The sequence below is a fragment of the Mesoplodon densirostris genome, chromosome 15 (genome assembly GCF_025265405.1).
Source record: "Mesoplodon densirostris isolate mMesDen1 chromosome 15, mMesDen1 primary haplotype, whole genome shotgun sequence".
Lineage (NCBI taxonomy): Eukaryota > Metazoa > Chordata > Mammalia > Artiodactyla > Ziphiidae > Mesoplodon > Mesoplodon densirostris.
The window spans coordinates 83,124,163-83,148,572 of record NC_082675.1 but is presented as its reverse complement, the minus strand read 5'-3'; the positions used below and the strand labels follow the sequence as shown (position 1 = coordinate 83,148,572).

At 34.8% G+C, this 24,410-nt stretch overlaps 2 protein-coding genes across 4 annotated transcripts in view; one reads left to right on the top strand and one right to left on the bottom strand.

The window, feature by feature from the left end:
- Positions 1-24,410, top strand: part of RTTN (rotatin) — a 148,771-nt gene that overhangs the window by 61,932 nt on the left and 62,429 nt on the right. For 2 of the 3 annotated variants that reach the window (XM_060119182.1, XM_060119181.1), the window contains exons 27-32: positions 4,453-4,607; positions 5,794-6,013; positions 12,400-12,528; positions 12,993-13,103; positions 14,797-14,955; positions 16,178-16,249. In XM_060119182.1, coding sequence (XP_059975165.1) covers positions 4,453-4,607; positions 5,794-6,013; positions 12,400-12,528; positions 12,993-13,103; positions 14,797-14,955; positions 16,178-16,249 — 846 coding nt within the window. The remainder of the gene's footprint in view (positions 1-4,452; positions 4,608-5,793; positions 6,014-12,399; positions 12,529-12,992; positions 13,104-14,796; positions 14,956-16,177; positions 16,250-24,410) is intronic. The other variant, XM_060119183.1, reaches the window with a different exon arrangement.
- On the bottom strand, positions 23,990-24,169 carry LOC132503158 (small ribosomal subunit protein uS14-like). The gene has a single exon (XM_060119570.1). It carries the CDS (start codon positions 24,158-24,160, stop codon positions 23,990-23,992), a length of 171 nt encoding a protein of 56 aa, XP_059975553.1. The 5' UTR covers positions 24,161-24,169.

Below are 24,410 nucleotides of genomic sequence, written 5' to 3'. Positions count from 1 at the left end.
TTTTATTGGTTTCTGTATGTATGGCAAGAAATACCTTAAGCATAGTTAAAAAGACATGATAAACTGAGAAAATTATTTATAACACAAATGAGAGACAACATACTAATTTCCTTAAATTATAATTTTTGAGTCCTTAATAAGATGATTGCACTTCCAGGGTACATAGATTTATTGTTCAGTAAAGTTTGCTCTTCTGTTACTTTCCCAAGGATGATTTCAAAGTACTGTATTTACTTCTATTTTCTCTTATCTTTTATTTATTTATTTATTTATTTATTTTTGCGGTACACGGGCCTCTCACCGTATGGCCTCTCCCTTTGCAGAGCACAGGCTCCGGATGCGCAAGCTCAGCGGCCATGGCTCACGGGCCCAGCCGCTCTGCAGCATGTGGGCTCTTCCCGGACCGGGGCATGAACCCGCATCCCCTGCGTTGGCAGGTGGACTTTCAACCAGTGCACCACCAGGGAAGCACTCTCTTATCTTTTAATTATTAAAAAAAATTTTTTTAAAGCATTCGGAGGCAGTTTTTTTCTGGATATTTTTTAATAAAGCAAACAGGAAAACCTATTGTCATACTTCTTTCAGCTTTTAGTCCTGCTTAAATATTTTATAGATTAGACATTAAAATATTATTAAAATAATGTCCGTGAAGCTTTTCCTCTGAATGAGTTTTTTGATAAATTGATTTTTGATCTATAAATTTTTTATAACTTCATAATCTTACTCTTTTAAAAAAAATAACCTCTAAAACAGTCTCCTTCTTCGGTTAGAGTTCTTGTACACTGGGAGCTGTGGTTGCTTTGGTTTGTGAAAATAGCAGATATATGGTGGGCTTTAGTTTTAGAATCTTTTCTTGAAAATCTGTGCAATAGTTGAATGTTTGCATATGACTGTAAATAGTATATAACAATAGAAAAATTAAAATATACGTACCTAAACTGTAACTATAACTAGATAGTTAAAACTTTACGTTTAAACAATTATGAATTTTGTAGTATGTCATGAGTGCTGATACATATTGCATAATTTATTCATAGTTTTGAAACTAAAATGAAATTTCTACAGGACTCTAGATGATTGTACTGTAATTTTAATGCAGTTTTAGGAAAGGATTTTTGGTATAATTAGTTTGACTTTGTATGGTATCAAAGCTGTCTTTGGAGAGCTTTTACCTTGTCTCATATATTTTCATCACTAGTCTTATAAATAATAGTAATACTTTTTTTTAGATGTTGGGGGTAGGAGTTTATTTATTTATTTATTTATTTATTTTTGCTGTGTTGGGTCTTAGTTTCTGTGCGAGGGCTTTCTCTAGTTGTGGCAAGTGGGGGCCACTCTTCATCACAGTGCGAGGGCCTCTACTATCGTGGCCTCTCTTGTTGCGGAGCACAGGCTCCAGATGCGCAGGCTCAGTAGTTGTGGCTCACGGGCCTAGTTGCTCCGCGGCATGTGGGATCCTCCCAGACCAGGGCTCAAACCCGTGTCCCCTGCATTAGCAGGCAGATTCTCAACCACTGCGCCACCAGGGAAGCCCAATAGTAATACTTTTAAGGGTGAGTAAAGTGGACTTAAGCATCCACTATCAGGAGAGTTTACTCTCTAAATATCATGCTACGAGGATTAAATTATTAAGCGTTATGTAACAACCAATGTTCAAAATAAAAGAAGCATGAAAATAGAAAGTCAAAAAGTGACTCTTACAGTTTATCATCTGAAATGGGTAAAATAAATGAGAAATGGCTTAAGAATGTCAGTAAAATAGCATTTCCAAAGGAATTGTTTTGAATGTATGGACATAACATACGAAGATGTGCAACAGTGATGGTGGCAAAAAGAAAATTAGACAGAAATGAATACCTACCTGATTAAGCAGAAGAATGCCTAAAAGATATATAAAGAAAAATCAGCTAACTTACCAAGGGAAGATACAGAAACTTTCTCTTGTGAAAATTTTGTCTACATGTTTTATCAAAACTTTCATTTATGACAAGCATTTTACATACTTAAGGAATTTTTTGTACTACTAATTTATATTTTAATGTATTCATATTTTGTTAGTATATAAAATAACTCAGAAGTGCTGAATTTGAATGCATTTCTTTTCAGAATGAGTTTTTGATGGAAGTTTATCAAAGTGGGGCCATTCCGTTCTGAATGGGGGGACCATTCAGAACTACACAGCACATGTCTGTCTGTTGTTGGACTTCCACTGGCTCATGGGCACTCAGAGTTCACAGAGGGCGTTGTCCATCCTGCTATTGTAGGTTGCTGATGGATGGAAAATTGGATATGATGAGTGGTAACTCTGCGGGTAAAGAAAATGAACCATCATTGCAGAAATTGTTGCCTTTTGGAGGTCAGCACTGATGAAATAATGGCCCACGTAGTTGGTTTAAAATTAGGATTGAATACCAGTGTCTAAAGACAAAACCTTCAGATATGATTAAGTACTTGGGATCAGTAGGCATCAGTAGAGACATCTATTTCCTCTTGTACTTGAGGAATGGTAATAAATCCCATATTTTACAAGTGGTGTTGCTGAGGTTCATTGAATCTTAATGTTAACATGTCAATCCAAGATATGTTATAAAGGGAAAAAATCTCAGCAATATACCTGCAAAAATAAGTTATTAATAGGATGAGATTCTTCGGAAGGGTCTTAGTTTTAGGTATATATTTACATACTGCTTCAATATATTAATATGTTAATCAGTAGCTTCTACTTAATTTTTATATGTATATCAGAATTAATAATTGCTGATGGTAAAATTACATTTTACCAGTATGGGGTTTGCATTAAAAACAGCTCACTCATTTAGTCAGTATTTCCGGGATTTAGAGGGAGTGTGGGTGTAAGCCTTTGGTTATTTGGGGCTAAGAATACTATAGAATATATATTTATTTTTATGATTTTATTAAATGTGTGTCTAGTTGTTTTATTCATGTATGAAACTTAGAAGTTGTAGTTATGTTTTATGTAATTTTACTTGAACCAAATGAGACACTTCTTGTTCAAGATGAAAGGAAAAGCTGAAAAAAAATGCTGCTTAGGTGTGAAACATAGTAAAGTAAGTTAAAGGTAAGGCATCTCTCCTCAGTATTTTCCAAAAGCTGTCAGATTATTTTTAATTCTTGTACCTGGTTGACGTATACTGTACATACTACATAATGTAAACAACTTGGAATTTTCTTCCCATTAAAAAAATTTCTTTTCCTTAAAAAGAATGTCCTTATTTTTGAATTGAGTTCTTTAGGTGAAGGATGCCATGACAACAGTAATTACATTTTGATTTTATCTCTTTTTGAACGTCGTAATATGCACTCTTGATGTGACATAATGCTGGGGATGGAATGTTAACTATCTCTGAAGTAAGATGGTCCTGAGGTTGAATTCTTGCTCTGCTCATTCATATGACTTTGGTTAAGTTACCTACCCTCTTCATGAACCTCTGTTTGCCCATCTATAAAATATGAAAATGCAGATCTTCTAGTTTAACTCAAAAGTTAAATAAAATCTTATTTTCTTTCTCTTTTTTTTTGGCACAGTGCCTATGACATTATAGATGATAGATAAATATTCCATCTATTTTTAATGCTGTTGGTTAATGTAACATTTTCTGCTCTCTCAGTATTACTAGAAATCATCTATTACATCCTTTAGCTATTTTTTTTAAGTTGGAAAACAGGTTGAAATTTAAGTAGTACTAGTTTCCTTTGTTTATCAGCCTGTCAAATTGGCAAAGATTACAACAGTAATAATACTCAGCGTTGACTTGGGTGCTGTGGGCCTTAGTCATGTGTACTGGTACACTTTTTGCAGGGACAATTTGGCAATATACACTGAAAGCATTAAAACTATTATAATGTTTTGATTTAGTGATTTCATTGCTTAGAATTCATACATAGGGTATAATCAGAGTTGAGCATTCTGCTGAAGCTCAGTGAAATTAGAAATCACTGATTATCCAGTAGTTGTGGTAAACCCTTATGGCTGAATAACAATCAGATACTAAAATAATGTTTTTGAAGAAATATTGATAATAACATTGTTTAAAAAAATGGTCACAGTAGTGGATTTTTTCACTTGATCTCAGTTTTGTTAAAAATATTGAATTATAATTCTGTTTGCACTCACATAAAAAGAATAGTATGTACCAACATACTAATAACAGCTACCTCTGTGAGGTGTGATTATGGGTGGTTTTTGTTTTTCTCATTGTGCTTCTCTGTATTTTCCTCAGTTTTCTGTAATGGATATGCTTTCCTTTTCTTGAGATAACATATGAAGCACCTTCTGAGTTGAGAACATCTCTACTAATGCCGTAGAAACCTACGATTTAGGTGCTATAATTTAGTTACTCCAGAACATGATTAGCAAAAAAAACCTTTATGGGAAACAGCATACAGCTCCATTAGAGGGTAAATATATGTTTTACAAATTCCATTTTTTAGAGTCCAAACCCACTATTGGAGCTGCTGCTTCTGACAGAGTCCCAGGCGCGAGAGGAAGCAGATGACATCCGCACCGCCGTCCGGCAGCAGCTCCAGAAAGAACTGGTTGCTCTCTTCAACACCTTGCTGCTCGGTTCCGTGGCACTTACCGACAGGTACCATTTGTATTATTGGAGGTCTGGGAACTTCACACAGAACCTAGTTTTCTTTTGATTTCGAAAGGGTCTTACTTTTCCTTAGTTTCAAATTAGGAGGAGAAAAGACTTAAGTAAAAATCAGTTGTGGTGGTTTGTTTTTTAGGTCAGATCAATTTCTGATATAGCCTGATTGTCATTACACACACACACACACACACACACACACACACACACACACACAGTATTTTGTTGTCTCTAGGTTTAGTTCTTGGTTCTCTCTTAATTTTCTACGCATCTGCCTGAGCAGTCATACCCATTTCTATGACTGTACAACTATTTTTGCATGGATGATTTTCAAATGTATATCTGTAGCTCTGACTTAAAAATTTTAAATTCACAATTTTAACCATTTTAAAGTGTACAGTTGAGTGGGTTTTGGTATATATACAGTGTTGTACAACTATCACTCTTTAATTCCAGAACATTTCCATTGCCCCCAAAAGAAACTTTGTACCCATTAAGCAGTCTCTCCCCATTCGCCCTTTACCCAAGCCCCTGGTAACCATTAATCTTTTTTCTTTCTCTATGAATTGTGTATTCTGGACATTTCATATAAATGGAGTGAAACAGTATGTGACCTTTTGTGTCTGGCTGTTTTCATTTAACATCATGTTTTCAAGGTCCATGCATGTTGTAGCAGATTACAGGGACTAAATAATAGTCCATGTATGGATATATCACATTTTGCTTATCCATTCATCTGTTGGGGGACATATGAGTTGTTTCTGCCTTTCACTGTTGTAAAGAGTGATGTTATGAACATTCATATGCAAATTTCTGTGTGGACATATGTTTTCAGTTCTTGAGTATATACCTAGGACTGGAATTGCTGGTTCATGTGGTAACTCTATGTTAACTTCTAATTTCATTATTAGTTGGCAATACTAATACCCATTTATGCATTTTTCAATGTAATTGTTACTTGTATTTTACATCATATACTCTGGATGGTATATTAACTATGTTTTTCTTAAAAAGTCTTGTTTTAAGAGGGAGTATTTTCTGCCATTTCCTGCCATTTCCACTAGCTCATACTTTTTTGATACAGTAAGTTGTTAGTAACCCTCCACCACCACCAAGAAAGCCCATTAAGCCAGTTACGTTTGTTCCGTGGTTGATTTTTTTTCCTCCTTTACATACACAGGAAATGCTTGGAACTTTTTTATGTTTTCCAAACGCAGCTGGCTCTGAAACTGCTCCAGTGTCTGAGAGTCACGGATGCTCCTCGCTTCTACGGCCTGCCGTCCCTCGAGAGGACCTTACGAGGGATGGCCCACCTTACAGCGTTTCCGGGATGGAGCTCACACTCCCCTTTCACAAAGCCACTAGAAATTTGTGTGAAGTACTTGTCAGGTCTCCTCGAAGTAAGTAAAAATAGTCAATAACTATAAACAGCAATAATAAAACCCCTAAATGGTAGCTATTTACAGACCCCCAAATGATAGCTATTAACTATTTACTGACCACTCAGTGTATACCAGGCACAATATTAGGTGCATTGTATGTGTTATTATAGTTAATGTAGATTATTATTCAGTGTTTATGGCTCATTAATCGTTAAATGTGTTAATGATTTTTATTAGGAAATATATAAGTAAGATTACTTTTATGAATAAGCTCATTTTCAAGAAAAGTAAGGTTTACACTTCATTAAGCCCCTTTATTTGGGTAACTTGTTTATTTGCATTTATTAACCCTTTTGTTGTGAAATACACGCATGCAGAAAATACACAAAATGTAAATACATAGTTTATTGATTATCACATAATGAACACACATGTAACCACCTGATCCTAAAATAGAGAGTAGCCACCACCCTAGAAGCTTTCATCATAACCACTTCCAGTCTCTACTCCTCCTCTGAAGGTAGTTTTTATTTTGATTTTTACGGTAATAACTTCTTTGCATTTCTTGATGGTTTTACCAGTTAATTATGTGTCCATATATACAATAATTTCTCATTCTCTTGATTTTGTTAAATGGAATTGTATTTCTTTTTAACATTATGCTTATGAGAGTTACTCATTTTGCTTCCTGTAGGTGGAGTTTAATTTCATTTTTGTGTAGTATTCTCTCTACTACAATGCTGAAGGACGATTTGGCTTCTCTTTTTCTTCCTGTTTAGGGTAATTTTAGATACTGCCACTGTACACTTGTGTTGAAAATGAGTATATTATGTCTTCTGTGAAATTTTATTTTCTAACTATTGCTGATGTATGGAAATATATTCAGTTTTTATATGTTAATTGTGTACCCAGCAGTCCTTGTTTCCAAACTCAAAGGAAAGGCCTTTAATGTTTTATCTTTTAGTAAGCTATTTATGGTAGTCTTTTTTCAATTACTGAAAGAAAAGTCAGATTAAGGACATTTTCTTTTAGTTTTACTTTGCTAAGAATTTTTTTGCGGTACGCGGGCCTCTCACTGTTGTGGCCTCTCCCGTTGCGGAGCACAGGCTCCGGATGCGCAGGCTCAGCGGCCATGGCTCACGGGCCTAGCCACTCCGTGGCATGTGGGATCTTCCCAGACTGGGGCAAGAACCCATGTCCCCTGCATCGGCAGGCGGACTCTCAACCACTGCACCACCAGGGAAGCCCAATTTTTTTTTTTTAATCATAAGTGTGTATTGCTTTTTCTGTATCTTTTAAGATAATCATATGTTTTGGGTTTTTTTTGTATTCCATAAGATGATGGATTACATTGGTTGATTTAAAAATGGTAAACAACCTTACATTTCTGGAAAAATTTCAACTAGTTTGTGATGTGTTATTCTTTTTATATATAAACAAATTTCGTTTGTTAATGTTTTTAGAATTATTCTACCTATTTTCATTGGCAAAAAAAGTTTCTAGAATTACTATATCTATCTTCTTTCGCATAAAACTTTTGTCAGTTTTTTAATATCAAAATAAGTCCATCCTTATATAATTTTCTTTTTCTTTATGTAACTTTCTCTTTTTTCTTCTTTGGAATAGTTGGCTTGAATTGGTGTTATTTCTTCCTTAAATGTTAAGTTGACAGTATAGCAATCTGGGACTGGAGTTTTCTTTTTGGGAAGATTATAGATGAATTGAATTTTTAAAGTAGATCTAGAATTGCTCAGATTTTTTGTGTGTCGATCTTAGTAAGTTATGTTTTACTGAATTTTATCTGAATTTTCAAATTCATTGCCCTAAAATTGTTCATCACATCATCTTGTTTTTAAAATATCTGTCAGATCTGTAGTGAGGTTCCATTTCATTCCAGACATTTATTTTTCCTTCTCTCCAGTTTTGTTGATGGCCTTACTAGTGGTTTGTATGTTTTATTAGTCTTTTCAAAGAATGAATCTTTGGCTTTGTTGATCCCCCTTTAATGTTTTTTTCCCTCTTTTATTAATTTCTGCCTGTATTTATATCCTTCTTATTTTGTTTTAATTTATGGCTTTTTTCTACCTTTTTAAGGTAGAGCCTTATTTCACTGATTTTTTTTTTAATTTTCTCAAAAATATATTTTTAGCTCTAATCACCTTCCAGTCATGGCCTTAACTTTATGCCTTGTTTTCATCATCATTTAGTCCAGTATATTTTAAGAATGATGCAGTGAATAGAGCAGTGATAGGTTTCTGTAAGAGAACAGCTTTGCCATGGTGCCCTGGCAGCTTTGTGTGTTTGCACATGGGCCACATAGGCAGGGCTTAGGTGCGGCTGATCTAAGCTCTGGCAGAACTTCCTGTGATCCTTTTGGAACATGAGAAGCCTGTAAGGAACTGCTACAAGGCTGTTGCTCATTCACTTCACTCTCTCTTAGGAAGTGTATCACGGGCCTGTTTTTATCGCCTCCTGGGTTCTGATGCACTCGCGGGCTTTCTGCCTCGCTCCCTTGAGGTACGGCAGCAGGCTATAGACGGCTCAGCTGCAGCTTGCCATTGCACTGCTGTCATCTGGCCCCTTTGTTTCAGTGTCACCCTGTAAAAGGGACACTGAGAGCTGGCACCTTTGCCTACTCTTGCTTATGCTTTTTATGTAAGTAATAAACTGTCTAGATCTATAAATGGCTCGCTGTTTGCTTAGTGACCAAGTCTGCCAGCATTGCTTGCCTTGAAAGGTTCAGTTATAGAGGTTGGCATCTTTAACTGTTAGGAATTAGGCAAGGCTCCTGTAGGAAGCAGTGTAGAGAGAGGTATGGAAGATGAATAAACTGATCAGAAGTGATGGGTGTTCTAGACATGGAATGTTTTGACCAAATCATGTCTGTAACTTCCTATTCCTTTTTGTGCTGCACGTTCCTACTTGCCACTGGTCTCTACCCACCACCAGATCATTCTTCAAAACAGAAACCTTTCACTCCCACTCTCCTTTTTCAAGTGCATAAGGCTCATTATAATCTTGCATTTTGAGTCTTATCTGTTTAAAATTTTCCCCACATCTCTTGAAGTTTCAGTTATATGTGGCTCTTCTCATTAAATAAAAAAGCATGCTTAAAAAATCTGTTTCTTTCATATAGCTTCTTTTCTCTTTGGGTGGCAATCTCTACACAAAGTTGAAGATCTCACTTGTTCATTTGCCTTCCTTTAGTAAGCCTTTTCTTATTCTTTCACACATAGTCACCCAGTAAGTATTGATCTCTGACTGATCTCTTCTACAGGTTATGTACCTCAAGCAGTTTATATATGCCACTATTATGGCACTTAATACATTGTATTTTTATTTTGCTTTATGCTTTGATCTGTTAGACTGTGAGCTTGTGAGAATCATCTGTGGACCATTTCCACTACCCCCAGCTCCCCACTGGCCTAGGACAGTGATTTGTACATAGTGGACAGATAGTGAATAATTTAGTTTTATCTTATCTATGATTTTTAAATTAGAATAAAGTTTGAATAACTTTGGAAATGTGACATAAATGAATGTAAATGATGTGTATTTAATTTTTGTATTTTCATTATTAAATTATACTTTAGGTGATATTTATATATTCAGCTGTAAATCATGCTTCAGATGATATTATCTAGGATTTGTTTCCAAAAGTACATCTTGTTTTTTAAAAAATATTTCAAAATTCTAAATACTCTTAGCTGTACTATAAAATTTAATATGAATTTTAGTGTTGTCACTTTAATGAAATAATTTTTTTATCTTGAATACTTGTAAATACTGAAAAAGAGCAAACTGTCAGTAAATTAATTATCTCATGCTTCAAGGTATCCATGATCAGAAATAATATGAATTTTTTAGAATAGATATATTAGCTAAAAACTTACCCTAATGTTTTTTAAGAAGTCAGCTCCTCCAGTGCATTTAATATAATTTAGTCTACAAGTAACTAATTTATAGCATTATTTGTAATGTGATTTATAAATACTCCATTTATAAACCTTTTGGAACACGTCTCCTCTATTAAGTGATATTTATCTGTTTCAGATCAAGGATATGTAAGGACCTACTACAGCAGTAATTGAAGAAGTGTTACATTGTTTATATTTAGAAACCCTCAGAAGTACTTTTGTTTGTAAAATTGTGTAACAGGAGAGACTTCAGATCACACCTGTGTTTCAAATACCTGGAATTAAAATGAGCTTTCTATGTTATTGGAGAACAGAAAGGCTTAGTTCTGAGTTAGACGTCGGGGAAAAAAGACAATACTGTCATTTTAAGCTCAGTTGTCTTTGAGGTAATAAAAATCAACACAGTTTATTAGCTAAGGAATAGATATAAAGTGTGATGCTTGTTTTATAATGTTTCACTGTTATGAAAACCTGATTAACAAATCTTTATTTGCTATAAACAGAGGGATACATGTTATGCTTCATATAACATCTTGGGAAGAAAATCTTTATGTCTTTACATTAAATGACAGGAAAGTATGAAAAAGTCTGTCACTTTTGTTAGAAATTGTGTCAGTGTCCTATTAAATCTTACTTGGGTCCTTCTGCTTACTTAGCTAGCTAAACAGGTTTCTTTATTTTACTACTGGCTAAATTGATCTTTTAGAGAATAAAGTAATGCTTATGTAACTGGACATTGAAACAAGCCATAGTTGGTCCAAATGATTTGCATCATAGTTTCTCAGTAATTAAAGCTGATTCCTTTTCAGATGGGAGTTGTAATTCATTATTAGATATTTTGTTTCTGCACAGTGAAATTTGAATGCAGTATTTGCCTTTTGTGGTTGGGAAATGAGACTTTTAGACTAAGCATGATTCATTATGATAGATGAATAAACTATGATAATTAAAGCCTTAAAAATTATATATGAAGTATAATTCCAGGGATCTGACGGTAAGTTGAAAGGAGATAATATCAACGTTCTTGACTTCTCCCTTTTAATCAAGAGCCTAAACCATGACAATATAGCTCTCTCCAGTGACATATAGGAAGATAATAAAGACTTGATCGTTTAGCTCTCTTCTAAAATAGTCCCTTAAAGTTTTAAACTTTTAATTATAAAAACCTTAAACATATACATAGGCAGAAAGAATAGTAGAGCAGGGCTCCTGTCGCAGTCACCTGTAGTTGTTAACCCCTGGCCAAACTGTTTCATTTTCAGACATACTATACAGTTATTTGGTTTATGAAAATTCTAATTTAAGTCAAAATCCCCAAGTTATCTTATGAATAAATTGCTTTTGTTAAATAAGCTGTGCCTAACGTGATTTATATATATGCCATTTTTTTAAACTAATCTTCTTTGCTGCATGAGCTAAAAAGAATCCAAACTAAAAAGTAGTCTCTGTTATAAGACAAGATGGCTTACTGTGCTGAATAAAAGCATTGAGTCCTTGGGTGGATGAATTGAAATACTCTCTGCTGTATTAGATAACATGTGGTTTTGACTGCTTTGATTCACAGGTTTTTCCTTCATAATGTATTGACACCTAAATATAGTTAGCATTCTTTTTTTTATTAAAACTTTGTGAATTATAAAGTGATCTTTTGTCACTTTAAATTTTTTATTTTGAGTTGAAAGCTATAATGATGCTTATTATTCAGTGTCAACAAATATTTATTGAACCCCTATATGGGGGACAATATATGATTTCCACAGAACTTTTCCAAAAGAGTTTGTCACATATTTTAAAGGATTTTCTACATCAGGTGGAAGGACTTTTTCTCAAACTGCTGTCTCCTAACTCCCCATGTTCATTCTGATTCAGCTTCTCAGTTAAGGGCGTAATAGCTTCGGAAAGGAAACATTTCTTATGTTGTTACTGTTTTGTTGTTACTGTTAAGTCGCTCAGGCATGTGGGAGAGAAAAAGTTGACAGGCAATGATGTAAGTAATGAATATATGCTTAAATATGGAGTAGAAATCTAAGATCGCTTAGAAATGTAAATGTCCATTTACATTCAAACCATAATTCTAGAAAACTTAGCCTAACTCTGGTAGTTAGTAAGAGTTTTATATAGCTAGCAATTTCTAAGTATACTTTTCAACAAGGTATTTATAAAATAAACTCTTTTACTTAAAGGATACTATAACATTTGAAGAATGTTACAAGCATATTTTAAATCACAAAATCTTCTAGGAGGTTACTACACATTCTTTGTACAAATTCCAAAGGAAAACAATTTAAACTAAGAATGTTTGTTTTAATTGTGGTGAAATACACATACCATAAAATTTACCTTCTTAACCACTTTTAAATGTATAAACTAAGAATATTATAATATACTTCATGTGGTTAGGATTCAATTCAGACAAGTCAGTAGAAAGGTATATATTTAGCCACTAAGAGTAAAGCTGCCACAAAATTGTTTGCATTTGTTTTTCAGGTCATTACTTCTTTTTATGTGGAGCGTGGAGGAAATGCTATGTCCTTCATGGGAAAAGGTGTCACAAAGAGCACGGTTCTCTGCTTGCTTCACTTATCCCATGAGATGATGGCCCAGGCCCAGAGCTCGGTGAGAGCTTTCAAAGCTGCCTGTCTTCCCACAGTAGCTAGGAAGGGAATGTGCTGTGTCTAACACGTTTCAAGCCTATATGTTTACTCTAGGAAAATGTCTTTTGACTTGTCTTTTTAGGAGACAAAAATGATTTTTGACAAGGATGTTTCTTAGAAGCTGTATATTTCACAAATCTGAATTTTATTTTAAATTTATTTTGATTGAAATCTACATGTACTAGAGAACTACGTTTTATCTAAATCATGGGGAAAGTAGCTGTTCTGAAGAAAAATTGTTATGTATAACGTTTTAAGGAGGAGCTGAGATTGTTGTTTGCCTTGTGTTGGTTAAATAATGAATTAAAACCAAGACTTAAGCATATTTTTACTTTGTTTTGATTTTTAAAAATTCAGTTATTTTAAACTCTATTTTATCCTTAGAAACGTACCTGATGTGTTTCTGTTCCCTTTTTTTCATTCTAGGAGTGGATGTCCCTTTGGTTCTTGCCTTTGGGTAGTCACAGTGAAGAACATGCTACCACTCAACAGGGATTGGCTTGGTTGATTCCGTTGTGGGTTGACCGAGACCCAGAGGTCAGTGTGAAGGAAAATCGAGTGCATTATGTGTAGATTAAAGAACAAATGAAACAAAACATATATGCATATACTTGTTCATATTTTCTAAAATGAGGTTATTTTAGTGCTATACCTTAAGCTGTATTTACCCCCTGTCTTGGTCAGTTTGGGCTGCGTAATAAAACACTATAGACTAGGTAGCTTGAACAAAGAAATATATTTTCTCACATGTCTGGAGGCTGGAAGTTGAAGATCAAGGTGCCCACCCACATGGTCAGGTTTGGTGAGGACTCTTTCTGGCTTTCAGATGGTTCCCTTTTCATTGCATGCTCATATGACCTTTTCTCTCCTCTTCTTCTTATAAGGCCACCAATCCTATCAGATTAGGACCCAATCCTCAGGGTCTCATTTAACCTTAATTATCTCCTAAAAGCCCTCTCCTCAAATACATGAGGAGTTAGGGCTTCAACATATGAATTTTGGGGGTACATAATTCAGTTCATGGCACCCCCTATTCAGTCAAATTCAGAGTACAGATTAAAAATAGTAAGAAAGGAACTGTTATAGAATCTATCAGTTTTATAAAGAACAGCAAAATACTATTGGAGAAGTCCAGCCATTTTTAAACAGTTTAGAAGGATAGCGGCCAAGTGACTTTTGAGTGTCATTTAATAGAATAGTATCATTACAGTGCAGCGTTTTATATTAATGAATTTTCCAGTTTTAGTCATTTGTCTACTGATTTGATTTTTTAAACCACTTTATTGAGGTATGATTGACATACAAAAAGCTATACCTATTTAATGTGTACAACTTCATGAATTTGGAGATAAGTATACACCCCTGAAATATACATCACCAGATTCAATGCCATAAACATATCCTTCACCTACAGAAGTTTCTTCTGTCCTCTTACTGCTTGTTTTTGTGATTAGAACACTTACCATAAGATCTACCCTCTTAGCAAATTTTTGTGTATATAATATAGTACTGTTAACAGCTAGAGATACATTCTTGAGCCACGTTGAACTTGGACTTGTTGCTTGATTGCCTTATAACTGCATTACTTTTTGTTACCCTGTGGTTATCAGTGAAACTCTATTCTGAAATCAAAATTCAGAAGTTCACCCAATACGTAGCTTGAGCAGTGGGGGTACTATGGCAAACATTACACCATGTCAATCTCTTTTGAAACATTTTTCTTTTAGAATAATTTTGGGGAAAATACTAAGTACCTTATAAAAATATAATTCAATTACTTCTGTTTGAAAAGAAGTTTCAAAGAAGTTAAAACCATTTGTTTGAAAGAAACACTGAAAAATTAAGGAAGGTGGAACAAAATAATAGTATCCTCTTAAAAATGAGAAATAAACAAGAATCATGTTCATGAAAGATATGTAAGCACCCTATGCTTTCCCTAGAAAAAGACTTTTGAACTATAATTTTTAGTCTTATTTATAGCTGGTTTTGACTTTTTGTGACATTTGCTTTTATTTAGCTTTTATTACCTATATTATTACTTTCTTAAATCATGGAATAGAATTTTTATTCACTCATAAACTTATAGGACAGTATTCTTTAAGTATCTTATAATTTAGGATTGTCAAGACAGTGTCATAAAAATGTGATATTTTATGTACCAGAAAAATTAAGAATTCATGTTGTGAAATTGGGTTCTTTGGTTTCACAACGTTTTCTCTAATTTGAACAGGTGAGGTTCACTTCACTGGGATTAGGATCGGCACTGACTACCCTTGAAACTGGCTGCGTGGCCTTAGCAAACAGTTGTCAAAACATTTCTGGTGGGCTCTGGGGAACGGTGGTGAACATTCTTCTGGACCAGTCGGAGTGTAGCATGGTACGCCGGGAGGTAGGCCTGTCTGTTTAGCCTCGCCCGTTTTCCCTCAGAGACCTGTTGTGGTAGTTCTTAGAAACCATACTCCCTGTTCAACACCGTGGGCTCACCACTGACCATTGTCTCTTTGACCTGCGAAAAACTGAAATGAAATGGTTACAGAGAACAAAATGGTATTGATTCACAGTCAGAACAGGAGTCCTTTACTCTGAAAGATCAAAGCAGAATTCAGTGCATTTTAAATGGACTCTTCTGTTTTATTACACATTGAAAAGTAGTTCACAGGAAAAGAAATTACTTTTATATGATCTCAATGTTTAAGTTTATAAAGCTTTACTTAAGATAAGGGGCTGTCAAAATACTCTGTAGTATTTATTATATAACATGTAAGAGGAAAAGTAAATGCTATTTTAATTCTTTCTAAATATTTTGTTATTTTCTTTACTGCTGCTTTTATCAAAGTGATGATTGATGCAGACCATTTTAAGAACAGTAATCAAATAATGCTTAGAGGCTTGTAAAGAAAACAGCAGCTCCTGGGCCCACCATTAGCCAGTTTCCAGTTCCAAAATCCAAAGGCTGTAGTTTTCTTATTACTTGTTTTTTTTTTTTTTTTAATAATAATGCTTAAACTTGTAGCTTCCTCCTGATTTACCAACTTTAAAGACTGTCTACTGGCTTCCAGTTAAGGTGGTTGAAAATTTCACTCCCTTTGGATCCCCTCTGTTACTCTGGTCATTCTCCCATTATAATCTTTCACTAAATAGATAATCAGTGTTCATAATTAGTATGATTATTTAATTTGACCATCTTCAGGATCTAGGAGGTTAAGTTGGACATTTGTGGTTTGTATTTCTAGTTAGCAGTTTTTTATTGGGAGGAGCTTGTATGAGAGAGGAAGAAAGAGATGGGGAGAGAGGTGTGTGTGTGACCTATAGGGGGATAATAGAAACATGAAGTAGATTGCTTAAATGCTACCAGAACAGTTTATGGTTTACAGATCATTTTTTGGAAAGACCAAATTCTGAAATAGGAAAAAATATCTTTTCTGGTGAAGTAGCTTCCTCCACTACTATGTCATCACCTAACAGAAGGGCAGTGGGGAGTTCTCATAATGACCTCTCAGCGTGTGCAGCTGACCAGGGATATGCTTTTTTGTTATTAAATAACACTATATCGGTTATTTCAGACATGACAACAAGATGGCAGTATTGACATTTTTTTCCTTTAATTTCAGGCTGCATTTATTTTTCAAAATCTCCTTGTAATTCCAATGCCTTCAGTAATCATAAAGGATTATACTTGGCAGGTAGGTGACTTTAAACAATTATCAACCTAGTAGATATTCGAGATTAATTGGTGATAAAGTTTCAGCATATATATATATATTTATATATGTATATATTTCCTTACTGATGAAACTTTATACAAGCCAACAGGACCTCTTGAAAAAGAATGTAGACTTTTTTTTATGCTTGATCAGATTTACCAATTCTTCTCTGTGGTGTTAAACATAATTTTAAACAGAAATAATAATCACTAACATGTTTACTATGTACTAGGCACTCTTCTAGAAACATAACAAATATCAGCTTGTGTAATGGTTTGAGTTATGAACCATTATTATCCTCATTTTTTAGATTAAGAAAATTTAGCACAGTGGGTTTAAGTAGTTGGCCCTAAGTCACACCCTTTTGCTTTCAGTCCAGGCAGTTTCTCTTTTGCACTCACCGTGTTGTCTCTCTAATTTAATAATAATAAACAAATTTGTTTGTAGTTAAATATGCATTGATGTTAACGTCTTTTTTTCTTTTCTGGGTAAGTACACTGAGTCATAATTTATCTTTCTTTGCTTTCTATTAGATTTATTTTTTGTATCATGTTCTGAATGACAAGTCAGTAGATAGTTTTACCTACCTTCTTCTTATAGCCTACTGCTTTTTAGGTGATTTGGAGGATAGAAAAGTGCTCACCTGGGGCAGATGAGACATGCTTTTTTTCTACCCTAGTCTTTATCCATATGTCCTCATCTTATACGTGCATATTTATCACACTGTTGCATCTCATCCCCCAGGATCTTGGATAAGATCTAAGGTTTCTTTTTAAGTTTTCGTTAGAATATATTTGGAGGAGTTACTGGATCTAGTTGAGCTGTAGTGAGGGCAGCTTTTGGGGCAGTCACCTAGAGCCTGAATCCTGGTGGTTGTTAAGGCCTGGATCTCATTTAACTCTTGGAAGCTTCACTTTTCCAAACTTTGCAAACCCAGTTTAATGCTGTCAATTATTGAAAATCCCAGGCTGCTTGTCCACTGGCTCCTTTAATTTGTTTAACATGCCTTCTGATGATGGTTGTTATTCACAGTCTGTGTTGTAATAAAACCATAGGAGACAAATTAGAAAAGAATACACAGGATTAATATTTATATTAACAGTGTAGTGGTTTTGATGTCTGTTATCCAATAACTACATTTAAAAATGTTGTTTTTGGCTCAAATGCAAATGATCTCTACTCCCATTGTTAAAGTAGTGAAACTTGTATACTATAACCTTTGTGATGTACTGCCAGTAAGTTTCTTTTTAATTATTGAAATAAATATAAACAAGAGTAATAAGTTTTCTGGGTTCTACTAAAGCTCTTGGGACATTATAATATAGAACCATGTGTAGAAGTTCACATTTTTTTCTAGTAAGTTAAATAGTATACAGCTCCTTTTTGCTACTGGTGACATGCTTAGTGCAGCTTTTTGATTTTGTTATTTTCCAGTTCTTCATCACAGAATTAATTTTCTACTAAAAAAGTTGAAAACAGTGGTTTAAGTACGCTTTTAGAGTCTTTTGCTTTACCTCTGTTGGCCATAATCAAAAATATTTGAGAGCTACTCTAATCCAAAAGAGTAATTGATGATGGAACTTCTACTGGTCTTAAGCAAAATTAGAAAAATCAGTCTATTTTTTGTGTATATTTAATAAACTCACATTTTCTTCCTCTCTCTTTTTAATTTGTTTTTGGTTATTATTTTTTAAGTGTCCTCACTTGGTAGTATTAAATAGTTGGTAATCTAGTATATGTCCCCCAATTTTTAAAAAGTTTAGTGGTACTTTAAATCCCAAAGTGGAAACAGCTGCTCTAATAAGGGAAGAAGATAGTCTTCAAATATAGATAATGGAATTTTATAATCTCCAAGAAATTGTGACCTTTGCCAGTTTACTACAGCCAGAAAGAAGGTGCTACTTTTTCAGTAATTTTAAATTAAAACTGTCTTTGGTAGAACGATGAGTAATAATCTTATTCAATAAGACGTTTCATTTACTTGCCTTGGTGTACGTTTTGCAGTGTTTGGGAGGATATAGCAGGAAGTAGCACTAGTATATAGAAGCTTTGCAAATATTTTATTTTGGTTGAGGTAGATATTTGATTAATAATATTTTACAAAGAGAACTGCTTTTACTGCTTTGTACTTTGTCTTGGTGCCTGAAGTCTGAGTTGATGGCCTTTACGCTCTTGTTCCACTGGGTGTTCTGCAGTGTTTGCTTTAAGATTATTACCTCTGTCCCAATTCTTTCCCCACACAGCCAGTCTAGATTTCTGTTTCATGTTACTATTGGAATTGTACTTCTGAGTGGGAATCATTTGCATAAATAAATTATGAGTTATATAACTGGCCGGGTTTCCTTTTGTTGTTAAGTAAAGTTTAGTGCTCTCTTATCAAATGTGGTAGATACTTTTTAGCTGGTTCCACTGTTTACATACCTTTTGTTTTTCTTTCATTTCTGGTGTACTTTTCATGTTATAATTTACCTTTCCTTGTAATAGGGCTTAAATCTTTTCTGGAGCAAGGTAAGGTATAAGTCACATAAAACATTTGGGGGGGGTTGAAAGGAATATTTAATTTATTAAAGTTATAAATTTTATAAAAATTTAGTTCTTCTTAAGTTTTAAGATTTAGCTTATAATTTTTCTTTTTCTTAGTCTATTTATAAGGCTACCAAAATTTAGCAGTGTTTTCAAGGGGCTTTTGGATAATGTTTACTTCATTTGCAAACTTTTTTTTCTTTTTTTAAATTGAGGTATAGTTGATATACAATATAAGTTTCAGGTGTACAGCATAGTAATTCACAGTTTTTAGAGCTTATATTACATTTATAGTTATTATAAAATATTGGCTATATTCCGTGTGTTGTACAATAAAACCTTTTTTAATTTAAAGAAAGTATTTTTTAAAAAATACTTTCAGCAACTGCTACAATCCATCTTAATCTTCCTCTTCTCTGAAAGATACTAGCATTTAACATCTATACCATTAAATTAGGTTCTTCTCATATATTACCTTTACTACCTTGCATATTTCTTACTATTTAACTTAATCTTCCTAAGTGGAATGTGTATTTCAGGACCATGTTTTTAATATTAAAAAAAAATGTTTCTCCCAGCCCCATCCACAGAGAATGGTCCTCCATCCGTCGTTGCTAATGCGTAGAAATGTGCAAATCATTCCATTTATCCTGTTAGTCTTCTTGATGTTGCTAAGTAAATAAAGTTGAAAACCAGGTCTTAATTTTTGTAGTGTAATTCCCATTTGGCTTTCCATGGATACAGAAGCGCACTGGGAGTGGGCGGTCACGAGGAGTAGGAACAGGTAAAGAGCCTCTCAGCACAGCTTCCCCAGGTGCCCAGCAGCCCTCATAGGGCCCAGTTCCTGGTGCATCGGTCCTCAGGGCATCACATACCTTTTCTAGTCTGTTTTCTAACAGCAGCGTTTATAATACTGGTCTTTCTTTGTTCAAGGCTACATTCCTCTCTTAGGGAGGGAAAACAGAATTAGTGTCCAAGGGACCCTCAACTGTGTTGTGTTCCCAGCTGTGCAGTGTCTTGTAAACTGGTTTCCTAGAGTCTGACTTGGATTTAGTACTCCTGGATGTGGAAGATTCTGTTGCTGGGTTTAGTTTGAGAACTAATGTCACAAATCCATATCCCTGCAACTTTAACAACCAGAATGGAATCTTAGAGTTGATTATAACAAGAAATCTGTTAGATAGGGATTATCTGTGTAGTTTGTTTCAGTTCATTTCTCTAAATGTTTGTTGAGTATTTAAATGTTGGGGATTCACAGATGATCTGACTTAGTGCTCTGGGGCTTATGGCCTGTGGGGGGAAGACAGTGTTCTACCAAGAGAACATTACTACAGTGTTTTATATATGATCATGGTAGTTTATGTGTACTTTTTACGATATTAAAGTTGTTCTTTTTTTTTTTTTTTTTTTTTTTTTTTTGCGGTATGCGGGCCTCTCACTGTTGTGGCCTCCCCCGTTGCGGAGCACAGGCTCCGGACGCGCAGGCTCCGAACGCGCAGGCTCAGCGGCCATGGCTCACGGGCCCAGCCGCTCCGCGGCATATGGGATCCTCCCAGACCGGGGCACGAACCCGTATCCCCTGCATCGGCAGGCGGACTCTCAACCACTTGCGCCACCAGGGAGGCCCTAAAGTTGTTCTTTCCCTTGAAAATAGTGTCACAGATTTAAATGTAAAGGTAATTTCATGCACTTAGTAATATAATGAGATGTCAGTTTGTGATGTAAATACACTTGTTAATGCTTTCATTCCTTTCCACGTTTGTGAGAGGAGTTGGCACATAGATTTTATTTTTTTTAATTTTATTTTGAAAAAAAATTAGACTTAAAGGCAAGTTGCAGAAACAGTATAGCAGTTTTTATATCCCCTTCACCCAAGTTCCCCAAATGTTATAATTTTACCATATTTGCTTTAGCTCTACCTAGTGTCTTTTTTCTGAACTATTTGAGAGTTGCAGACATATACTTCTATTTTCCCTAAATAGTTAATTGTATGTTTTCTAAAAACAAGGACATTCTCTCACAGAATCACTATAATAATTATCAAAATGTGGAAAGTATTCAAATTTTTCCAATTGTCCCACTACTGTCCTTCATAGAAAACAAACAAACAAAAAAAAACAGTCAGGATCTAGGATCCAATTTAGGAATACATGTTGCATATAGCTGTCATGTCTATTTAGTTTCTTCCATCTAAAATAGTTCCTAAATCTTTAACATTTATGACCTTGGCATTTTTGAAGAGCATAGCCTATTTAGTTTTTGAAATATTCTTTAATTAGGTTTGTCTGTTTCCTCATGATTTGATTCAGGTTATGCATTTTTGGCAGAAAAGCCACAGAAGCGCTCTGTGCTTCTCATTGTATTATATCAGCAGATAGGCTATCTCTTTGTCCCATTACTGGTGATATTAACCTTGCTTACTTGGTTAAGGTAGAGTTGGTCTGTTTTCTCCATTGTGGACTTAAAATTTTTCCTTTTGCCAGGAGGTGCTTTGAGACTGTAAAATATCTATTTCTCATCAACTTTTATTAGCTTTAACTTCCATTTGTGATTCTTGTCTGAAGCAGTTATTACAGAATGGTTGCCAAATGATGATGTTCTAATTCCATTATTTCTTCCACATTAATTACATTTTACTGTAAGGAAGAGCCTTCCTTTCTTATTTATTTATTCACTTATTTATTTACACCAGTATGAACTCAAGGATTCTTAGTATGTTTCATGGATTATGATCTCTTTCTATCATTATTTATTGAGATGTTCAAATTGTTTCAGATTTGGCTAGGAGGACTTCCTTCATGAAGACTCCTATATCCTTTTAACATGTCTTTATCAACCTTTGAGTACTTGTTTACTTTCTGGCATAGCAAGATGTTCTCGACTTTCCCAGCGCCACCCTGGAATCAGACATTTGCTCAAAGAGCCCTGATTTCTTTCAATGGAGAATGTATATAGAAATGAGTTCTAGATATGCTCGTTGCTCCGAGGGAGGGGTCTTTGCTTCTGTACACTCTCAGTGGACATAGCTAGACTGTCTGCATATGTGTTTATATGTGTTGTAGAGAGATGGCCGACTCATTTATAGTTGTAGTATGTATCATTTTCATATTTGATGTGATAATTATCAATGCATATTTTTCATCTCCTAATGTGTTCATAATGGATCATTATGAGTATTGATTTCACAAAGTGCTAAGTACTTGGTGTCAGAGAAACAATACCATTTTAACTATATTCATAATTTATATGCAGTTAGGGATTTCTTATGTAATTAGGGTCATTTTTTTCAATCTCTGCATTACATTATAGCATTTAAAACATTTGTTATATATCAAAATAATTCCTTTTTCTTCTTGAAAATATTCTCCATTCTTCTTACATGTAATTTTGTTTTGCTTCTAGTTCCTTTTGAATTATAGCTAATGGGTATGTTAGTACTGTGACACTAGGAGTAAAATGTCTTAAATGTAATGTTGTAGCTTATTGCACCCTTGAGAACAATATTTTTAAATTAATCGGAGTATTCTATGACATAATTGCTGTTTTCTTTGCAAACTTATTTGTTATGGCTCCTGGTGATTTGAAGAGTTTTCTTTCTTTGCATACTATCCTTCTCAGCTCTCCCTGGCAATTTTGCAGATGATCTGGCAGCCCGAGCACTCACCTGAGGGCAAGGCTGGTAAGGATATAGACGTCCTGAGACAAAGCAATTAGACTGTGCTGATTTCCCCACTTTACCAGAAGACAGCCCCATCAGTTACTGATGAATCTATGGAGCGAAGCCTAGTACATGAGTGAAAGGCTTCATTGTTCTGGCCCTTGTACATTAGTCATGTGTGGAAAGCCTGAGCCACACCATCTTTTGCGCTTATGCTGGACTTGGCTTCACTGCTGTGATTAAAGCTCTGTTGATAATGTGCCATTGCTACTAGGAAGCTCTGGCACGTGGAGATTGGGGATTCAGGCTAAATGCTTAGCTAAAATAAATCAAATAAAAAATAAATAATGGTTATGTAATATGTAACTATTCCAGATCATCTGGTTTTGTTTGAGAAGTTTAAAAATATTTTGAGTGAAATGTTTGAATTTTTAGAAGAAATTATTTTTTTCAAGTAATGAATATATATGGTTAAAAAAGCTAATAGAGCTTATAATGAAATTCTTTACCCTCTTCATTCACAGAGACAGCTTTACCTCCTACTGATTTTAATTCTTCAGGTAGTTACCTTCCTGTCTCTAAGTAGTGTGTTTGCAGTAATACAGTATGTTTGTTCCTTTACTGTGTCAATACATAGGATTTAGCTCCCTTAAACAATGTCCTGCCAATATAGTTCTGTTACTGGTCTTAGTTTCTCCCCTGGTCACCCCTGCTGTTTCTGGTCTCCTTACCTATGGGTCATATCTCTTGCCTGCCCCCATTTAGAAGGTAAGATGTGGCTAAGTTGTTCCTTTTATCGGTATCTCGTCCCCCACTTCTACTGCCAATCTTTGCCAGTTTCATCTCTACTTTTACTTTGTGAAGGCTGATTACGGTTAGATTCTCTTCTACAGCCTCCTTATATCTATAAGTTGATTCTAGAAAGTGAAAACTAGTAATTTGCTACAGAGCCATTATTTGTTGGGCTGTGGTTACACTTCCTTATCTATGCTTCCAGGGCTATGACCCCTCTGGCACTCAGAGGAAAACTTTCCTGTTATGTGTGTGTGTGTGTGTGTGTGTATGTGTGTCTGTGTGTGATTTAAAAACTTGATTTGGGCGTTGGGTGACTTTTTTGCCCTTGGACTTTCTGTTAATTTTTTTTCTTGCATTGTGAGTCCGTATCATAGATCAAGTTTTTCTAAGCTCTTAATCATCCTTTCTCTTCAGTTAGAATCCCCTTTCCCAGTAATCATCCTCAAAATAATTGTATTCCTACCTAAAAACAAATGCATGAGTGACAAACTTCTGAGTTCTTGTTTGTTTGAAAATGTATTTAAATTGCACTGGATTGATAATTTGGGCTACTAGGTATTAGGCTGAAATCATTCCTCATAAGAATTTTGCTCCACTGTCTCTTGCTACGGATGAGAAGTTGGATACCCATCTGATTCTTTTTTTTTTTTTTTAAGTTTTAACATTTTTATTTATATACAGAGAGTTAGTATTGTTTCTGAGGAAAGTAGATATGCTTGATGACCCATTCAAGAAGTTCACACTTAGTTCAAATTAATGAAGCCAATGTCCTTCGCATACTGGCGGAAACACTGGCGGCACATGTTGAAGTCATATTTCTGGGTCAGACCGTGCCGGTTTAAGCAAACGCAGCAAGAGTGAGAACCCTGGCCGAGTTTTCTCGGATGGCTCCTGTAGAGCTGCTGGTGACCCATGTTGCTTTCTTGGCTGCAACGAGGCAAAACAAAAGAGGGAGCGCATGCAGGCACTCTTCAGAATTTTTCCATCTGATTCTTTTTACCTCTTTATGGATGACTTTTTCTTTTACTATCTTCACTTTGTCTTTAATGTTCTAGAATTTGATTTTATGTCTTTTTTTCATTTCTCTTGCTTGATATTTATTAAGCTCCTTAATTTGGAGACATAGATGTTCTATTTCTTTTGGCTCTGACAATTTTTTTTCAT